The sequence below is a fragment of the Heloderma suspectum genome, chromosome 2 (assembly GCF_057233095.1).
Source record: "Heloderma suspectum isolate Gila_16-S chromosome 2, 16-S_ref, whole genome shotgun sequence".
NCBI lineage: Eukaryota > Metazoa > Chordata > Lepidosauria > Squamata > Helodermatidae > Heloderma > Heloderma suspectum.
In genome coordinates, this window is record NC_139459.1 from 403,174,854 (window position 1) to 403,196,211 (window position 21,358).

The following is a 21,358-nucleotide window of genomic DNA, read 5'->3' on the forward strand; positions in this document are numbered from 1 at the left end:
CATCCCTAGTTTTTTCTAGTTTTCCATGGTAGTCAACAGGAAGCATAAAGACTCATTTTTCCACACATTGACTCAGGTTTCATGATGAGCTGAAGCAGTCTGACTACCAATTGGCCTGAGCAGAAGCACGATATTTTCCAATATGCTGAACTGGGTGTCTGACCGTGCAACTCTTAGGTAAGTATGTATATAACCTCTATATATACACAAGCACGCCGCATGCACAGCCATATATATTTTAGAGGTGCGCTTCAACATAGATAGGTAGATAGATAGATAGGTAGTTAGATAGATAGATAGATAGATAGATAGATAGATAGATGCAAATATGTGTTATTCACCCCTGCCCCTGATCTTTTAAGAACCTAGCAATGCCCCTGATCTTGATCCTGGTTCATGTGAAGGTGTTCCACAGGTAGGAATGGACGAAAGGGACTTACCTCATCCTGCAGCTTGCTTCGCAGTGGGGGGGAGGTGCCTCAGTTCTCCCCCTGAAATTCAGGCAAGGGGGGGGAAGTGACCCGCCTCGCCCGACCCTAATTCAGTCTGGGGGGGAGGTGCCCCATCCCTCGCCGCCGAAATTCAGGCCAGGTAGGAGCGCCCCGTCTACCCGGCCGCAAAAAAAAAAAAGTAAAAACACACACACACCCGTGATAGGCTACGGAACGATTTAGTGTATCGTTAATTTTGCCGTCATTTGCGTTCCTTATTTTGGCACGTCTAGTCTACGTAAAGATTTATGTAGACTACGGCGAAAATAAGGGCAACGCAAATAGTGTTCCCTTATTTTCGCCGTAGTCTACGTAAATCTTTTTTATGTAGACTACGGCGCCGCCGCAAATGGGCGCCGCCATTTATGTTCGCGCTTTTGTTTTGTTTTTTCAAAGTTACCCGTGATAGGCTACGTGACTATTTACGTAGCCTATAACAGCTGACTTTGGAAATCTAGCGGTGATAGGCTACGTAAATCGTTACGTAGCCTATCACGGGTGTGTGTGTGTGTGTTTTTACATAACTTTTTTTTTTTTGCAATGGCGGCGGCGGCCAGTCAGGAGACTGGCCGCCATCCCCGCCCCCGCCGAAACGCCTCCAAAACGCCGCCGGGACCCGCTGCCGAGAGGGACATTCGCCGAAGGTAAGTCCCATCCTGGGGGGGGGCGGGAGGCCGGCGGAGAATTTCTCCACCAATTTCGGGGGGCTGAATGCACTGGCATTTGGCCTCCCTGAGATTCGTGGAGAAATTCTCTGACATCCCTTTAAAGTCCAGGCCAAGCTCACCTGTCCCCCCCCCCCGTCCCCTGTCAATATTGTTGAGCTGCATCTGTGAGTTGTCAGAAACATTTTTTCTCCAGCCGAATGGAGAGTTCAGGAAATTGCAGAGGTGATGCAACTTCCTCCACACATAATTATCAAAATCATAGTGGTTTATTCTTCTGTCTGCCAAAACTCAAGAGACGCTTTTTTCAAATTCCCCCTTTGACTCCGCTGAGGTAAACATCAGAATACCGAGCGACATGAAGCAGTGTCTTGCACACGCCTCCTGAGCCACAGAGAGCTTGGCTGAGCTCGAGCTCTGGTGAGGAGGGCTCTGCGAGGGGCTGTGTGGAGTGGATTTGCTCCCACCCCCTCCAGATGTGAACCCTCTCCTCCCTGGGCTTCATCTTTATGGGGGAAGCCACTGTCCCCTCCGTCTTGTAAGAGGACTTTGCCTCCCTCTAACTCCACATCCATTCAGCTCAGAGGAGCAGGCAGGAGGATGGAGGCTGCGCCAGGCGTACCCAGAACGAGAACGCTGCTGCTCTCGCTTCTGCTGCTGCCCCAGGCCAACTGCGGGATGCTCCGGGCCAGATGCCCCTTGACTTTGGAAAGGGATGAATCGGCCCCACTGAACCACTACAGGCCTGGGGACCTCCTCATTGGTGCAGTCATCTATGCCACGGGAGCGAAATTTCTGCCATCCCCGTTCGACCAGCCCCCGTCTACCAGGCTTCATGGGTATGTCATCCTGTGTGTGAGCTGGAGGGCAGTTGCTGATGCTCCATTCTCTACCATGTTCATAAGGGCCATGCATTCTGACTGGCCCTGGACTGTCCCTCTTAGCTGGGAACTGAGAAATCCCTGCCCTGTTTTGCCTTTGCTGGTGGTGGGGGGTGCATCATCACTCCATTCAGTGCCCAGCCTGCTGGCTCATTTTTAGCAGTGTGGCAACATAAGACAGGAAAATTTAATCTGCTGTCATGTGGTTGTGCAGAAGGAACATCTGCTCCTCTTTCCTAACCCATGTGAGCAGACCCAGGCTGTGCGAGGGGGGAAGAGCACTCTCTCCCCCGCCTCAACCACCCATGACTCTCCAGTAAGACTGCAAATGTTTGTCTGGACACCAACTCCTCTGAGGAAAGATCAAAAGAACTTTGGTATGTCTAGCCAGATGAAGGGGAGACATGAGAGCCATCCTCAAATATCTCCCAGGCTTTTGTGCTGAAAATGGAGCAGGATTGGTCTCTGTTGCTCTCATGGGGAAACCCGAAGACCAGAACCAGTGGTTGGAAGTTGCAGGGAAGTGGAACTGAGCTAAACATTAGGAGAAAGGTAGCAACCTGGGGCCCTCTACATCCTTTGGACTCCCAGTCTCAGCACCCCTACCATTTTCTGTGTTGGCTGGGGATGATGGGAGTTGATGTCTGAAACATCCGGAGGACACTGGGTGGGGGAAGTCTGCCTTAGGAGAAGCTTCCTCGTGAAACAAGCTGTTCAGGAGTGGAACAGGTGGCCTTGGGGAGTGGCAGGGTCTCCCTCCCTAAGGGGGTTTCAGCAGGGCTGGACGGCCACCTTTCAGACACGAGGTTGTTGCGTCCTACATAGGGATGTCAGAGAATTTCACCACGAATCTTGGGGAGGCCGAATGCCAGCGCAACCCCCTGAAATCGGTGGCGAAACGGTCTGCCCTTCCCACCTCCCCCGGGACATGACTTACCTTGGGCAAATCTCCCTGGCGGCAGCGGCTCCGGCAGCGGTTCGGCGGGTATTTGCGTTCCCCTTATTTTTGCTGTAGTCTACGTAAATGTTTACATAGACTAGACATGCCAAAATAAGGAACGCAAATGGCGGCGCCCATGGGTGCTGCCATTTGCGTACGCGCGGGTTGTTTTTTTTTTTTTTTTTTACTCAGCCGTGATAGGCTACATAAACATTTACGTAGCCTATCACGGCTGACTGCAGGGACGCAAACTGCGGCAGCTATGGCCGCCGCCGTTTGCAGACCCAGCCGGCCAGGATTCGTGGTGGGAGGGACACTGCAGCTCCTGCACTAAGCAGGGGGCAGAGCTAGATGGCCTCAAAGGTCCCGTCTCAGTGTGAACTGCTAGGGTTCATTTCCTAGTGATCCCCAACATGGACTTGGCCTTTTCCCACACATATTCCTACTCTCTGCTTTGTGTTCCTGTGAGCAACATTTTCACCGAGCTCTGCACCACCCGCTGGGATCCTATCAGCATATATGTGAAGTGAGGATTTTCTACCGAATATGCACAACTTTATACTTACATTAAATTGCATTTTCCATTTTAATGCATATTCTCCCAGTCTCGAGAATCTCCTCTTCATAATCTATTTTTTTCTTCTAACATGCTACATAATTTGATGGTCTCTGCAAACCAGGCCACCTAATGGTCCCAATACAAGCAATAGAAGAAGCGGTCCCAATACAGATCCCTGGGGATCCCCCCGCTTACATCCCTCCCCTGGGAGAATTTACCATTTCTTCCCACTCTCTGTTTTCTGTTCTTTAACCGCCACTGCCACACCTGCTGCCCCCGCTGCCGCCCACGCTGCGGCCCTTGCCGCTGCAGCACCTGCCACCCCACCCCCGCCCCTTCTGCCACCGCTGCTGGCGCTCGCCCGCACCCACCGCCACACCTGCCGCCACACCCGCTGCCAAATCCACCGCATCCGCCGCAGGTAAGTGCCATCCCGGGGGATTCTGCGGGGTGGGCGGGGGGTCAGGTGGCCGTTCCGCCACGGATTCCAGGGGACCGAATGCCAGTGCATTCGGCCTCATTGGAATCCGTGGCAGAATTCTCCGCCATCCCTAATTCCAGCACTGCTACATTTGCTGAGGACACGTTGGTGAGGGACTTCATCAGAACTCTGTTTCTCTATCCACCAGATCACCCCGCTTCACCTGAGTCTTGACACTGTCAAGGAACTCCCAAAGATCAATGGGACGAAACACATCCTTGCAGAAGACACCTTGATTCTTTTGCTGCAGGGCCGGTCATTTGATAGGCTTGAAAAAAAAACTTTAACTTTTCAGAAATCTACCCAGGCCAGAACACATGTCAAGCTAACTGGCTTCCCATTTCCTGGATTCTTCTTGGATTCCTTAAAACCACCAACCAACCAACCAACCAACCAACCAACCAACCAACATTAACATTATATTGGCCACTCTTTAGCCCTCCGGCGAATCTTAGGGCATGTTACATGTTTGTGTTGGAATATGTAGATATAACCATTTTCAACAATAAAAATGGGAGGATGTGGGATTTTCAGCTTCCGCAGGTTGTTGCAGGTGAGGTGCTTCTGCTGCTGCATGAGTTTGTGAGAGGCGGTGGAGGAACTTCCCTTGATTTGCAGGTTGACATAAGAACAGTGCACTACATTCCAGGGTTGTTGTGAGTGACACCACCTCAGCTTTTAACAGCACACAATACATTATGTGCCCAGTAAGTGTCTTGGGATTCTTGAACTAACTATGAAGATGATAATTAAAACAGGGATAACATGAGGCTAAAGATAAAAATTGCCTTGTAGATACGATGTGCTTTCATTACCTTAAAACACAAGATAAAAGCTAAAAATTGTACAGCTGCAGTAAAATTCACCTCCCTGCGGGGCAATGTAGATGAATACTAATTCTTCTTCTTCTTCTTCTTCTTCTTCTTCTTCTTCTTCTTCTTCTTCTTCTTCTTCGCCCCGCCTTCATCTTCTACTTGCTGTTGTGTTGTTATTACAACACAGTGACTTTGGAATGTATCCCACCACAGTCAACTCAGAACAGAAATCTCAGAAGAGATGCAGAGCAATTTACTTGAGGAAGAGCAGGAAGAGACATACGAACATAGGAAGAGCCCTCATGCTGGATCAGAACCAGGGTCCACCTTGTCCAGCACCCTGTTCACCTAGTGGCCAACCAGCTGCCCATGGGAAAGCTACAAGGAGGACATGAGTGCACCAGCACCTTCCCACCCATGTACAAAGCAACTGGTGTACATAGGCATACTGCCTCTGCTACTGGAAGTAGCATACAGCCATCAGGACTAGTAGCCATTGATAGCCTTACCTGGCTTCTCCCAAAACGTTCCCCAGCTCCTAACAAATCTGAACCCCTCCTCCCTGCACCACCATCTCATCCTCGCTTTGAGATTCCTCAGCTTCGCCTGTCTAGCTGGCCCTGAGCGTGAAGCAGGTAGCATTTCCGAGAAGCCACCTTGGTGGTCCTGGATTTCAGCTTCCTCCCTAGAAACCTAACTTTGACTTCCAGGACATCATGACTACATTTCCCCACATCAGTGGTACCAACATGGACCACAGCCACTGACTCCTCCCTGGCTATGCTACCTAGATGGTACATGCTGTCCACGACCTTTGCACCAGGCATTATAATTATAATTATAATTATTATTTATATTTGTATACCAATCCACAGCCAAAGCATTCGGGGAGGTTTACAGAGGTTAAAACATTAAAAGTACAATATGCACAATTTAAAGATTCACTATGTGGTCTTCACGCCCATGACAGACACAGCTGTCTATGTGTCTGCTGATCAAATCTCCCACTACCACAAGCCGCCCTCCCCGCAGAGACACATCCTTGGCATTAGAGGATATTTGTCATTTGAGGAATGGGTCCCTTACAAGGAATCATTTCCCTTTTCCTCAGAATGACTCCCTCGGACTCAGAGACCCCCTTTCTCCGTGACAGCAGACGAGCTGTCACCCAGGGATTGGGACACCACTGTCCGGTCTCTGAAGGCCTCTTCCACCAACCTCTCTGCCTCTCTTAGTTCCTCCAGGTCCGCAACCTTGTCTTCAAGGAGCTCATTGCACACAACCATAACTTCTATCCAGCAGGCAGAGAGTCATACCTTTATTTATTTATTGGTGGCATTTCTATGCCACTCAATATAAAATCTCTCAGTAGTTCACAATATTGAAATAGGACGGCATTCCAATGACAGTAAAAATCAAGGAAAGTAAAATGGAGCGGCCTGATTAATTGACTTACAGTACAAGGAAAGCCGGGGTGAAGAAGTGTGTTTTCAGGAGGCATTTGGAAGATGTCACATTTTCTGCCTCCCACACTACACGAGAGAGGGTTTTCCAGATGCCAGGTGCTGCTACATACATGTGGCGCTCCATGCAATACATGGGATATCCCCAACACCTGTGCTGACTTTCTATTTTCGTAACTTTTTTAAAAAATGAATTGCTTTGGTTGGGTTTTTTTTTTACCTGGAAAACTAACTTGTTACTAGATGAAGGTGGGGAGTTTATTTATATGTCTGTGTTTTTTACAGTTACTTAATATGAGCAGGAAGGGAAGAGCCAACTGCCCTGCTCTCCTCGCCTTGTTGCAAGGAGAAGAACGCCCCATCAGTTAAGAAATTGTCTCAATCCATTGTCCTGTCGCAGTTTCTGTCTCGATTCCAAGGGCTGCACACATGCCTAATTCTGGCACTGGGGTGTCCATCTGCTCTGTGGGTTTGTTTTGAAATGGATCCTGGATCCTGACCCTCGGCAAAGGCTCCTCCCCCTTTTCCTGGCTGCCTCTACACAAGCAAAGCACTAAGTGGGGATTGGGTGTTGTGCTTCTGGTTTGGGCTCTGGATGACTGCTAGCATGAGGAAAGCTCTGGAAATGTAACCCAGAGATATTTGCTTCGCAGTAAAAGAAGCAACAACGGAATGTTTTTGTCTCATTGCAGACAGGATGACAATGTGACACTTTTTGTTTAATCAGGAAAGGAGACACAGAGTACTGGAAGATTCTGCCCTTCTTGTTGGCCACCCAGGAGATCAACCAGAGTCCCAGACTCTTACCCAACGTCACGCTGGGCTACGACATCCATGACAACTATTTCGATGCAAGAATGACTTCAGATGCCCTGCTAGACCTGATCTCTCCTGGGCAGGGGAATGTTCCCAACTACAGCTGTGGAAGAAGGCATCACCCATTGGCTGTTCTGGAAGGTTCTCACTCTGACAACTCCATCCAGATTTCAACCATGCTGGGCATCTACAAAATCCCACAGGTGCAGTGGGGGGGGGTTATTTACAGGCTGACCCTAACTCTGCTTGGGGTTCTCTCCAAAGGAATCCAAAAGTTCTCCAGAGAACTTCAGTGGGAACTTCCCCCGCCCATGAAAGAGGTGACCTGGATCCACAGTGGGTTGTAAAGTGATAGGGCTCCTCCCTTGGGTCCGAATGTGTTTTGGGCACACACAGGGTATTTGTGGAAGAAAGCTCCTGCACTTATGAGCGAGTCTCGTAATTAAGGTCATGTGTGGTTTGCTCCTCATTCATGCTTATATCTCCGAAAATAAGGGGGCAGTCGGAGACACCGGTGAGGGGGAGGGCAAGCTGTTTGCAGCTGCTGGTCACACTTCAAAATCAAGTGTGTTCCTATTCGGGGTTCTGTTTTTGGCCACATTCAATACTGCTGGGAATGTGAGATTAACTGATGGGAACTTGCTTCCCTTCTGGACACTCAGGAGAAGCTCCATAGTTTGGGGCATATTCGTTTTGCACTGTCCTGTCATCCTTCAGCCTGAATGTTTTATTCATCATATAATTCTGACTGTTTGTTCCACTGCCATGAAAGATGGCACAGATATTTCCAATTAATCGGGGTCATCTGGCCATCTTTCAGAAGTATCCAATGAAGAACTGAAATGTGGTTGTGAAGCAAAACAAACCCTGAGTCTCTTCCTTGGTTTGCCAGGTCAGTTACGCTTTTGTTTCCCACGTTCTGAGTGATAAAACGGAGTTCCCTTTCTTCTACCGGATGGTCCCCAAAGAAGGAGCCCAGTATCCGGGGATTGTCAAACTGCTCCTGCATTTCAGATGGACGTTGATCGGTCTCATTGCTCCGGACACCGACAACGGAGAGAGATGCATGAGGGCCTTGACCCCCGAGCTCATCAGGGACGGTGTTTGTGTTGCTTTCTCACAAAGGATCTCAGGACTGAATACAAAAAAAATTTCCTTCCCTCAGGCTTCGTTCCACCACTGGAGACAAGTCAACGTCTTTGTTTATTGTGCAGAGACTAGATACTTCTTGAATGGAATACATCTTATGCAACATTATGTTGAAAAGTTAATGAAACCCATTGTAGGGAAAGTCTGGGTCACAACGGCTTTGTGGGAATTTGCCTTGGAGTTGACATCTCATCATCCTCCTCTCCACCTTATCCTAGGTATATTTTCCTTCACTCTCCAGCAAAATAAAAGCTCAAAATATGATGGCTTTTCACACTTCCGCTTTATTCTCAAGCAGTTTGTGAAGAAAGCATTTAATTGTGCCTATTCGAAGCATGCATTGTCTGTGAAAGGCTGGACAAGATGCAGAGAAAATGAGAAACTGGAGGCCCTGCCCCAAGAGGACGTGGAGAGAATCCTGTCTCTAGACAGCTACATCATTTACAACACTGTCCAGGCTGTGGCCCGTGCCTTGGATGCTGCCTATTTGTCTAGATCCAAGAGGAGGGTGGTGGAAAGTGGAGACAGGCTGGACGCTCAAAGGCTGCAGCCATGGCAGGTATTCCCTTTCCCATCACAGATAGAGATAGCCCTGCCGAATCAATGGTACAATTCAAGCATGATTGCCCTGGATTTAGAAGCTGAGAACATAAGACAGTGAGGTGAAATGTTGGATATCCATGGTGCAAAACCAGCTGCGAAACCCCCTGTGCTGCTCTCTCTTTTGGCCTCCTGACACCGGCCCCTGGGGACTCAACCCATCTGGCCGCAGTCCCAACACGGGCGCAGCCCCTCTGTCTCTGCCTGGCCCATTCCCCGTACTCCACCACTGGAGTCAGCCGTGCTGCTGGTCCTTCCTCCCTCCTTGACTGGGCTGCCAGTTGGACACCTACTGGGTCCACTGTTGCCCCTCCCTCCTTCCCTTTGTCCGTGATGGTGTCATGGGTGTAGTGCTGGCATCTGAAAAGGGTCTGCAAAGAAATGGATGGGTCACGTATTGATAGTGTTTAACTGGAAAGTACATTTCTGATTTTTCTGGTGACTTTTACAAAAGTGCCAAGCTGAACATTCCCCCATTATGCTGAATTAAACTTGCCTTTTTCCACAATGTGCAGAAAAGTTTCTTGCATCTGGTTTTATTTCATGGCAAGAATCATTTTCTGGCAGGACAGGAGCACTTTCAAACAATCAATTTGAACAATTTGATGGCTGATGCAAGAAATCCAGATTCTTTCCTAAATTTTAAAAATGTAAATGTTTACGTAGCCTATCACGGCTGACTTTGGGGAACAAAAAAAAGCGCGTACGCAAATGGTGGTGCCCATGGTCGCTGCCATTCGCATTCCTTATTATGGCACATGTAGTCTACGTACACATTTACGCAGACTACGGTGAAAATAAGGGGAACGCAAATAGTGTTCCCCTCATTTTCGCCGTAGTCTACGGAAATGTTTAAGTAGACTACACATGCCAAAATCAGGAATGCGTACGCACTTTCTGTTTATTTATTTTTTAAAGTCAGCCGTGATAGGCTATGTAAACATTTACGTAGCCTATCACAGCTGACTGCACGCACACAAACGGCGGCCCCTACGGCCGCCGCCATTTGTGTCCCAGCAGGAGAGGAGGTTTCGCTGCCAGAGGGATGAGGCGCCTCCCCCCCAGCCAGAATTTCGGGGGGAGGGTCGGAGAGCCTCCCCCCCACTGTGAAGCAAGCTTTGGGATCAGGTAAGGGACTTTCGTCCATCCCTAAACTTACTACAAGGTTTGGATGCGTAGGACCTCCGCCTTCATTACCTGACAGCTTGCTGCCTTTCAGCTGGGCTGAGATGGTGCCCCATGGAGAGGTCAGCCTCTCTTTGCAAGTGGAAATACCAAGCTCAGATTGCGGAACTAATTTATGCACCTACATTTTCTTAGCATTATTTATCACATGTCTATACTTCCCAATAGCCAAAGCTGCCTGGGTGGTTTACCAAAGATTAAAACCTGAAAACCAAATAGAAAACATAATCTAGAAACCGTTTCCATAGAACAAGGGAAGCACAATCCACACTAGAAATCCCAGGCCTGGTTTTTACCATATGCTGTCAAATGCCTGGGGGGAGAGGAAAGTCTTAGCCTGGCGCCAAAGGGACGGCACTGGGGCACTGGATGAACCTCACGGGGAAGCGGGATCCATCACCGAGGGGCCACGACCTGCCACGTTCCAGTCCTCCAAACCTCCCTCAGAGGAGGCACCTGGAGGGGGACCTCAGAGGGCGATTGTAGCATATGAGTCGGCTTCAGATCCCCAAAGGGCTAAAGCACAGAAATAACACTCAGGAATGAAACCAGGTCCCTTGGGAAGGTTAAGAGACACACCCAGCCAGTTGAGCCCTGACCCAACACTGAGCCATAGAAGATTCAAGCATGAGATGGGCAGCACTGAGAAATCGAGTGTGGTTTCTGCTTTGCTTCATGCTTTCCTCCATGCTTTCTCTGCTGTTCTAGCTTCACCCTTTCCTGAGAAACTCCGAGTTGTACAATAATTCCAAAGAGAGGCGGTATTTGGACGAGAACGGAGACCTGGCGGCAGCCGCCTTTGGCATTGTGAACTGGGTGAAGTTCCCCAACACGTCTGTGGTCAAAGTGAAGTTTGGGAGTATGGAAAGACGGGGATCCCCAGCAGACCTCAAGGTCACCATTGATCAGGATGCCATTGTGTGGCCCAAGTGGTTCAATAAGGTGAGGGAAACAATTCCTTTCATTCCACGGTATTTATTACCATCTCTTGGCCTCTGCTAAATGTAGCAGGTTCCCGGTCAGCCTGGAACTTGCAACTAGCAGCAATTTTTCAAGATTTTCAATTTGTTTTACCATCTCTTAACCTCTAATCAAGGTAGTTGGTTCCAGGTGACTATTCCCGACCCTGGTGCCCTCAAAATACATTGGAGTGCACCTTCCATGTTTCCAAGCCTTCATGGGCATTAGCTGAGAATGATGGGAGTTGCTGATGGGCACCAGGCTGGGGAAGGATGCTCCAGGCGGGGCTGCCTTTGACTCCCTGCCCATTCCAATGAGGAGCAGTTCTTCCAGATCTCAGAGAGAGGGGAACCCTTTCCCCGCTCCGCAACCCAGCTGTGCACCAGGATTGCCTCTGCACAAACACAGGTTGCAGGTAACTCGGTACTTCAACTCTTTGTACAGTTATATAGCTACACCAGGCTGTATGATACTTGATGGACTACAAGAGGACAGGTCCCTGAAAATTGGACACAAGGGAAACAAGAGAGGAAGGGGAGGTGAAGCCCCGGGGGGCGGGGAGGGAGGGGGTAGTAAACTGGGAAACGGTTTCACATTCAGTCCTAGAGGCCCTGTTGCGTCCTTCCGACTCTCTCTCATTTTTGTATCTCAATTGGCCCTAACACCTTTTCCTTGATGCTTCTTGTCTTTATGCATAGCCCCTGCCTCATTCCAGGTGTGTGGGAAGCTGTCGCCCTGGATCCGTCAAGGTGGTTCAGGAAGAAAAGCTGGTTTGCTGCTATGACTGTCCTCCCTGTGCGGAGGGGACCATCTCCAGCCAGGAAGGTGGGTGACTCCAGAGGAAAGTGCAGGCCCTGGGGAGGAGGGGAGAAGCCACAATCTATTCCACAAAATGACTAATGAAAAATAATCTGGGAGGATGGACAGAGGGTTGGGGCAGGGGGAGGCAGAGGATGGGGCAGGGATCAGCACCCCCAGCCTGCATGTGTCTCCTGCACTTTACGTCGCGTGCAAGCCCTCCATGGTTTCTATTGTTATGTTAGCGAGGCGGCTGGCTACAAGCAGGAGGGCTTTTTCTGCTGTGGCACCCTGGCTGTGGAATGAGCTCCCTAGGGAGGCTCACCTGGAATCTATGCTGTACTTCTTCCGGCACCTATTTATTCTCCCAGGCATTTTTAAATCCCTATCTTAAATCTCTGCATTGCTGCCCGGTCGTATTCTGGTGGTATTGTAATAATGTGGTGTTAATGCGTTAAATTTTAAATTGTTTAATCCTGAGCTTTTTAGTTTTAATTTTTGTGAACCGCACAGATAGCTTTGACTATTGGGTGGTATGGAAATGAAAGAAATCAAGTAAAATAAATAAATGTTCACCCGACGTCTCTGAGCAGTAAGAAATTCCATGGATGGAGTTTGTGCCAAGGTTTGGTTTCCTTTGGAAGGAGGTCAGTGGTGGCTTCGTGGCATTTTGTAATGTTTCAGTTTGTTCACAAATGAACACAGGAATAAAATCGCCATGCTGCATCAGATCAAAGGCCCGTCTACTCCTTTACCCTGTTCAGACAAGGGCCAACAAAATAAATGAGTGGGAAAACCACAAGTAGGACATGAGGGCAATAAAACCCTCCCACCCATGTTCCCCGTCAGTGGTGTACACAGGCTCACTGCCTCTGATACTGGAGGAAGCACATAGCTGTCAGGACTAGTATCGATGGATAGCCTTCTCCTCCAGGACTTTGTCCAACCCTCATTCAGAGCCATCCAAACTGGTGGCTGTCACAACCTCTTGCGGAAGTGAATTCCATTGTTCAGCTCTGCCTTTTGTGAAGGAGCCCTTCCCGTTATCTGTCCTGCCTCTCCCAGGAGGCAGGTTCACGGGATGATCCTGGTTGAGCCTTGGGTGAGCACAGGTGGAGTCACAGTGTAAACAAGGCTGGATGTAGGTGGTGGGAGTTGTAGTCCACTTTTCCCACATCCAGCACAATAAGGTGCTTGCAGAGCCCACGTTCAGCTCTCCGTGACCCTGTTCGCATGACCCAACAACCTGCAGTTGGTTGTCAGCACTGTTTGTCTCATGGTGGCTTATCGTGATATGCAAACTGGCTCTGTGTCCCCTCCTCTGTGTCAGTGAAACTTTGCTCTATTCTTTGTCTAAGCTGTGGGAGCAGGGTGGGGAAGACAGGCAAGCTCTTTCCCCAAATGGGTGTCCCCGTGCAGAGGAGTCACCAGGATCCTAGTCATCGTGGGCCATTGACCTGGAATTTCCCTCACAAGCGAGGAACTCCTTGGCAGCCATCTGAGGACTCCAAAGGCAGTCTCCGGGAATACTGCTGGATCCTCTCACCTGTCCTCCTCAAACAAAATTATTGTTACAGCAGAAGTGGGGGACTAAATTTTGTCGAGTGCCTTCCTAGCCTGCCCTCCGTGCCCTGAAAGACATCAGGGAGAGGGCCAGGCCCCAGACATCATGTCATTCCCAGCCACCGTACCACATGGATAATCCACAAAATCCACAAAATGCAAAAAACACACTCGGCCAGCCCACATTCCCCGCATTGATCTCCAGTCACAGGTTGGAGATAACAGCAGTGATTCTTTTAGGCATCCACTCTTCCCTCTGGAGTGATTCATGAAGGTTTCATGGAACAAATGGGGAACATTTGCAGGCCACATTAGGCCCACAGAAGGGAGTTTCCCCATCCCTGGGTTAAGGTCATGTTTAAACACATGGAACACTGAATGTGGATTGTGGCCATGGAAGACTGACGAGGCCCTGCAGGCCTGACCATGGCCTGCTTGTCATTAATATGTCCCGCCAATCACACCAGAAAAATATCTTTGGTGGAATGTAAAAGATCAGAGATTGGCAAGCATGCAAGGCAAAGGTTTCTCTTGTTTTTCCAGATGCAGACCATTGCACCAAGTGTCCGGATGATCAGCATCCAAACAAGGACCGGGATCAATGTATCCCCAAAGATATCACCTTCCTGTCCTACGAAGAATATTTGGGTATCATCCTGGCTTCCTTTGCCCTATTCTTGTCCTTAATCACTGGCTTTGTGTTAGGAATCTTCATCAAATACCTTGGCACTCCCGTAGTCAAAGCCAACAATCGGGACCTCTCCTACATTCTCCTTGTCTCCCTCCTGCTTTCCTTTCTGTCCTCCTTCCTCTTCATTGGTCAGCCATGGAAAGCAACCTGCCTCCTGCGACAAATGGCCTTCAGCATCATCTTCTCGGTTGCGGTCTCTTCTCTGTTGGCCAAAACGATCACTGTGGTGCTGGCCTTCCTGGCCACAAAGCCAGGGAACAGGGTGAGGGGATGGCTGGGGAAGAGTTTGGCCAGCTCCATCGTCCTTTCCTGTTCCGGTGTCCAAGTTGTCATCTGCTCCATCTGGCTTGGCATCTCTCCGCCTTTCCTTGACACTGACATGCACTCCCAGCCTGGACAGATCATCCTGCAATGCAACGAAGGGTCTGTCGCCATGTTTTATGCTGCCCTTGGCTACATGGGTTTCCTGGCTGCCATCTGCTTCATGGTGGCTTTTCTAGCCAGGAAGCTGCCTGGCGCCTTCAATGAAGCCAAGCTGATCACCTTCAGCATGCTGGTCTTCTGCAGTGTTTGGGTGTCCTTTGTGCCCACTTACCTGAGCACCAAGGGGAAATACATGGTAGCCGTGCAGGTCTTCTCCATCTTGGCCTCCAGTGCTGGCTTACTTGGATGCATCTTTCTCCCCAAGTGCTACATGATTGTACTGAGGCCTGATCTGAATACAAAGGAGCATCTGATGATGAAAACAAAAGAATAAAACTGATTCTTTATTCCAAATACACCAATAGTCTGCCATTTTTATAGGGGTGTAAAGGCTTCGGATGGTGGCCGTATTGGTTCATCCACCATTTTGTGCAACCCCTAATTCCACAGCACCATCTATTGGTTGGAGTTCATAGTCCAGTGTCACGATGAGTCATCCTTTTGACACTGAATCTTGCCAGCTTTAGACCATCATCACTTTGAATTCCAGTGCCCCAGACACATCCCACTTTATGCAATTGACCCCCAGGTCTGTCCCTCTTCGTACCAAAGATTCAAAAATGAAAATTGTAAGAACGTATGGCTTAGGTCTTGTTGTCATGACACTGTGAAATACGACTCCCTTCCCCTTCCCCTCTCCCCACTCCTCAAAGGGAGGGGGTTGGGGACTGGGGGATTGGTGGGGAATAGGTGGAGGAGGCCGATTAGGGCTGAAGCCCAACTACTCCTCCCTAACCACCTATTTCTTTGGAAGAATTGCCCCCTCCGGCCCATGTGCCCCAGCAACTGGTGTACACAGGTCTACTTCCTCTGAAACTGGAGCTTGCAAATATCCATCATGACCAGCAGCCATTGATAGCCTTCTCCGCCATACATTTGTCTAACCCCTTTTCAAGCGATCTCATCCAATATTTTTTGCTTATTTATTTTAAAGTTTTGTAAGACACCTTGCAGGGAAAACCTTTATCTCTAACTCTTGTTCTCCCTGCATTAGGGGTGGACGAAAGTCCCTTACCTGTTCTCGAAGGACGTTAGCGGTGGGGGGGAGGCGCTTCGCTGCTCCCCCCGCGAAGTTCCGGCCGGGGGGGAGGCTTCCCGCCTCGCCCCGGCCGAAATTCAGGCTGGGGGGGAGGCTTCCCGCCTCGACCCGGCTGAAATTCAGGCCGGGGAGGAGGCTTCCCACCTCGCCTGGCCGCGAACGCGAAAGATTTTTTTTTTTTTTAAACGCCCCCTGATAGGCTACGTGACGATTCACGTAGCCTATCACGGCTAGATCTGCAAAGTCAGCCATGATAGGCTATGTCAATCGTCACGTAGCCTATCACGGGTGACTTTAAAAAAAAAAAAGCGCGTACGCTAATGGCGGCCCCCATAGGGAGCTGCCATTCGCGTTCCTTATTTAGTCGCTGTAGTCTACGTAAATGTTTCGCCGTAAACATTTACGTAGACTACAGCGACCAAATAAGGAACGGGAATGGCGGCTCCCTATGGGGGCCGCCATTATCCATACACACTTTTTTTTTTTTTTTTTAAAGTCACCCGTGATAGGCTACGTGACGATTGACGTAGCCTATCACGGCTGAGTTTGCAAATCTAGCCGTGATAGGCTACGTTAATCATCACGTAGCCTATCAGGGGGCGTTTTTTTTTTTCTTTTATTGCAATGGCGGCGGCGGCAGCCGGTTGAAAGACCGGCTGCCGCTCCCGCCCCGCTCGAACACCCGCCGAACCGCCGGCCGGAACCGCCGCCGGGAGGGACATTCGGCGAAGGTAAGTCCCGTCCTGGGGGGGGTGCGGGGGGCGGGCGGGGTTCGGAGGATTTCTCCCCGAAACTTCTTCGAGGGGCCGAACATGTTGGCGCTCGGCCCCCCGAAGTTTCGGGAAAAATTCTCCGCTAACCCTACCCTGCATGTGTATGGTGCGTAATCCGGTACCATGCAACCAAAATAAAGAAGAAGCAGCAGAAAACCCAACATAGCTGCTGCCACCGCCACCAGGCCTTCCCTGTGGACTTCTGCCTGGCAGACCGCCAGTCCCTGCAGAACCAGGCCCCCAGGTACCGAGCCAGCTGTGCTGCTCCACCTGCCCCTCCCTGGAGGGGCTACATAAGCTGGCTGGCTGAGGTGGCCTGGGAGAGCCAGGGCCTGCAGGAGAAGCCACCACCACCACCACTGGGGAAGAGGCGTGCTTGCTGCTGCTGGGCCTGCTGCCGCCGCTACCACCGCCACCAGGCCTTCCCTGTGGACTCCTGCCTGGCATTTTTAAGGGGATTTTAATTGTTTTGTTTGTTTGTTTTATTTTGTTGGGGGGGATTTTGTTGTGTTTTTAGGGGTGGGTAGCCTGCCTGATAGGTGGGAGCGAGGGGGCATGTGTCCACCTGATGGAGGCAGTGGGGGGAGTGTTGGGGGCCAGAACATACCGAGGCTGGGCGGCAGGCGCTGGCGGAGCGCTAGGGGCAGGCCATGCCAGGTAAGGGGAACAAGGGAGAGATGTGTAGTATCTGTCCCCTGCTCCGGGCCTGTCCAGAGCCAAAGGATGGCTGGGGGAGGCGTGACCCCATCTTCTGGCCTTCGTTTGCTGCTCTGCAATGCCAGGTCTGTTACCCAGAAAACCTCCCTCATCCATGACATGATCCTGGATGAGGGTGCAGACCTGGCATGTATTACGGAGACCTGGCTGGCCGAGGCTGCTGCTCCAAGCCTTGCAGCCACGTGTCCAGCTGGATTTTCGTATGCACAGCAGCCGAGGGCTGGGGATCGGGGAGGGGGAGTGGCTGTTATCTACCGAGAGTCCTTGGTCTTCACCAGACCCCCTCTCCGGGAGACCAAGGTTGCTGAGTGCATGTACTGGAGGTTGGGCCCGAAGGGCAGTCTGGGGATTCTGCTCGTGTACCGTCCACCCTGCTGCACGACTGACTCCCTGGCCAAGGTGCTTGAGGTGGTCTCTGATGTGCGTGTACAGTCCCCTAACTTACTGGTGTTGGGGGACTTCAACGTACATTCGGAGGCCATCCTCACAGGAGCGCCTCGGGACTTCATGGAGACCATGGCCTCCTGGGAGCTGCACCATATTCTAACTGGGCCCACCCATGTAGCTAGTCATGCACTAGACCTTGTGTTTGTTTCTGGAGAAGTGGGGAGTGATCTGGAAGTCGGGGGTATATCCACCACCCCCTTGTCATGGTCAGATCACTATCTGGTGATGTTGGACTTCTCGGTTCCACAACCCCTCCGCAGGGGTGGAGGACCCATTAAAATGGTCCGCCCCAGGCGTCTTATGGATCCAAATGGATTCCTGAACGCGCTTGGGGATTCTCTGGGGCATGCCAACGGCCACTCGGTCGAGACCCTGGTGGGTGGCTGGAATGCCGCAATCACTGGGGCATTAGATTGGGTGGCTCCGAAACGCCCTCTCCCCCTGAACAGGGCTCGGACTGCACCATGGTTCAATCCGCGGTTACGAGCTCTGAAACAGGAGGTGAGACGGCTAGAGCGCCGGTGGCGGAAGTCTCGCTCCAAAGACGATCAGACACGGGCTAGAGATGTATCTTCAGCTTATCGCGTGGCGGTGAAGGCAGCAAAAAAGGAATATTATGCTGCCTCCATCGCGTCTGCAGAGTGCTGCCCCAGGAGGCTGTTCCAAGTGGTCCGGAGCCTGGTCGGTCCTGTGGCTCTGGAACCACTGGAGCATTCTAAGGCCTCCTGTGAGGCTTTGGCAAGGCACTTTGCAGATAAAATTGATCAGATTAGGTGTGTTACTCTGCACACTGTGGATACAGTTAGTGAGCAAGAGGCGGCCTGTGGCAAACCGGTTTTGTGGGATCGGTTCCAGCTTCTTCCTCCTGATGAAGTGGACAAGGTGCTTTCATCTGTAAGGCCGACCACCTGCTTACTTGATCCTTGCCCATCTTGGCTCATTATGAGCTGCAGAGAGAGACTGGGTGAGGGGATCAAGGCGGTGGTGAACGCCTCCCTTGAGGAGGGAGTGATGCCATCAGCCCTCAAGGAGGAAGTGATAAGACCGCTCTTAAAGAAGCCCTCCTTGGATCCTCAAGTTCTGAACAACTTTCGCCCAGTCTCAAATCTGCCATTTTTGGGCAAGTTGATTGAGCGGGTGGTGGCGGTGCAGTGGAAGGCACACTTGGAAAAAACTGATTATCTAGACCCATTTCAGTCGGGCTTCAGGCCTGGGCATGGGACAGAAACGGCCTTGGTCGCCTTGGTGGATGATATGAGGAGGGCTCTGGATAGGGGTGAATGCTCCTTCCTTGTTCTCCTCGACCTCTCAGCAGCTTTTGATACCGTTGACCACGGTATCCTCCTGGACCGCCTGGAGGGGTTGGGCATTGGAGACACTGTATTGCGGTGGTTCCGGTCCTTCCTCTCCGGCAGGTACCAGAGGGTAGCACTGGGAGAGGAGGTTTCGGACCCGTGGCCACTTACTTGTGGGGTGCCACAGGGTTCCATCCTCTCCCCGATGCTATTTAACATCTATGTGAAGCCACTGGGGGCTATCATCAGGAGGTTTGGGGTGCAGTGTCATCAATATGCGGATGACACGCAGCTCTACCTCTCATTCAAATCTTCACCAAGGTTGGCTGTAGAATCCCTGTCCAAATGTCTGGAGACGGTGAGTGGCTGGATGGGGAGGAATAAGCTGAAGCTCAACCCTGACAAGACCAAGGTACTTTTGGTGGGAGACAAGAGGAGGCTGGGGGATGTTGACCTGGTGTTGAATGGGGTACGGCTACCCTTGAAAGACCAGGTCCGCAGCCTGGGGGTCATTTTGGACTCCCAGCTGTCCATGGAGGCTCAGGTGTCAGCTGTGAGCCGGACAGCGCTGTATCAACTCCATCTGATACGGCGGCTGCGCCCCTTCCTTCCCAACCATCTGCTCCCATCGGTAGTACATGCCCTGGTCTCCTCTCGTTTAGACTACTGTAATGCGGTCTACGTGGGGTTACCCTTGAAGACGGTTCGGAAGCTGCAGCTGGTACAGAACGCGGCAGCTCGCCTGATTAAAGGCAGCCGCCGGCGAGATCACATCACTCCAGTGCTGAAGGAGTTGCACTGGTTACCAGTTGTTTTCCGGGCCAAATTCAAGGTGTTGGTTTTGACCTTTAAAACCCTATATGGTTCCGGCCCAGCCTATCTTAAGGAGCGCCTCCAGCAACACCAGACAGGCTGCTTAACAAGATCAGCCTCTGATGGCCTTCTCTCTGTCCCATCAGCCAGGACAGCTAGACTGGTGGGGACGAGGGAGAGGGCCTTTTCTGTGGTGGCCCCCACTCTGTGGAACTCCCTCCCTAGGGAACTCCGTCATCCCCCCTCTTTAATGAGCTTCCGTCGTGCATTAAAAACGTGGTTGTTCGGGCAGGCATTTGGGGTGGGTTAGGGTATTTAAAAAAAAAATTATGGTAAAAATTTATTGTTTTAAATTGTTTTATGGTGGGTTGTACATCGCCCATAGTGGCTGGGTGACCAGTCAGATGGGCGATTAATAAATTTAATAAATAAATAAATAAATAAATAAATAGCCAGAAGACAGTATGGTCCCTCATCTACCCCAGCCTCCACCAGCCCCGTGCTCTCTACGTGTTTTGGACTGCTGCAACAGCATCCCTGACCATTGGCCATGCTGGATAGGGAAAATAGAAACAGCCATAACGTTTGTAGTTTGTATGATAAATGCATGAATTTTGGAGACGTCGTAGCCCTCATGGAGCTGATTGAACTTGCTCAATTTCAGGCAGTTTGGTTCAGGGTTTTTTGTGCTAGTTACTGGAACATTTTGCTATTTTCAAGGAATTCTGTCAAAGCAAAATCTATAGTTTTTTTTGGGGGGGGGGATGCTTCCACATCAAAGCATAGAGGTTGTGGACCTGGCATCCCCTGAACAGCCTGCCCCAGACTTCCTGCTCTGCCCCCAACCTCCATCTGCTGTGGTCCCAGGTGTCCTGCTGCCACCGGAGTCATCTTCAGAGGAAGAGCTAGAACCGCCAGAGCCAGGTGGTTCCTCAGGAGACCCTGGCACTAGCCAAGATGGGCCAGACCTTCAGGGATGATTAGGGTTGGCGGAGAATTTCTCCCCGAAACTTGTTCAGGGGGCCGAACACGTTGGCGCTCGGCCCCCCGAAGTTTCGGGGAGAAATTCTCCGCCATCCCTACCGAGCGCCAACGTGTTCGGTCCCCCGAAGAAGTTTCGGGGAGAAATTCTCTACATCCCCTCCACCCCCGCACCCCCCCCCGGGACGGGACTTACCTTTCCCGAATGTCCCTCCCGGCGGCGGGTCCCGGTGGCGGTTCGTCAGGTCTTTGTCAGGGGCGGGGGCGGCAGCCGGTCTTTTGACCGGCTGCCGCCGCTGCCATTTCAATAAAAGTAAAAAAAAAACAAACGCCCCCGTGATAGGCTACGTGATGATTAATGTAGCCTATCACGGCTAGATTTGCAAAGTCAGCCATGATAGGCTACCTAAATCGTCACGTAGACTATCACGGGTGACTTAAAAAAAAAAAAAAAAAGTGCGTACGGATAATGGCAGCCACCATAGGGAGCCGCCATTCACGTTCCTTATTTGGTCGCTGTAGTCTACGTAAAGATTACGTAGACTCCAGCGAAAACAAGGGCAACGCTATTTCACATAGCCTATCACGGGGGCGTTTTTGTTTTTTTTTTACTTTTATTGGAATGGCGGCGTCGGCAGCCGGTCAAAAGACCGGCTGCCGCTCCCGCCCCTGACGAAGACCCAACGAACCGCCGGCCAGACCCACCGCCGGGAGGGACATTCGGGAAAGGTAAGTCCCGTCCCGGGGGGGGGG

At 50.9% G+C, this 21,358-nt stretch overlaps 1 protein-coding gene across 1 annotated transcript; it reads left to right on the forward strand.

The window, feature by feature from the left end:
* The first annotated feature begins 1,756 nt into the window (after positions 1–1,756).
* Positions 1,757–14,814, forward strand: LOC146356682 (vomeronasal type-2 receptor 26-like). Its single transcript, XM_084830257.1, has 8 exons — positions 1,757–2,009; positions 3,849–3,957; positions 7,023–7,190; positions 8,126–8,213; positions 8,718–8,819; positions 10,754–10,987; positions 11,704–11,830; positions 13,910–14,814. The coding sequence occupies exons 1-8, from the start codon at positions 1,757–1,759 to the stop codon at positions 14,812–14,814; spliced, it is 1,986 nt and encodes a 661-aa protein (XP_084686383.1).
* Positions 14,815–21,358: the final 6,544 nt, after the last annotated feature.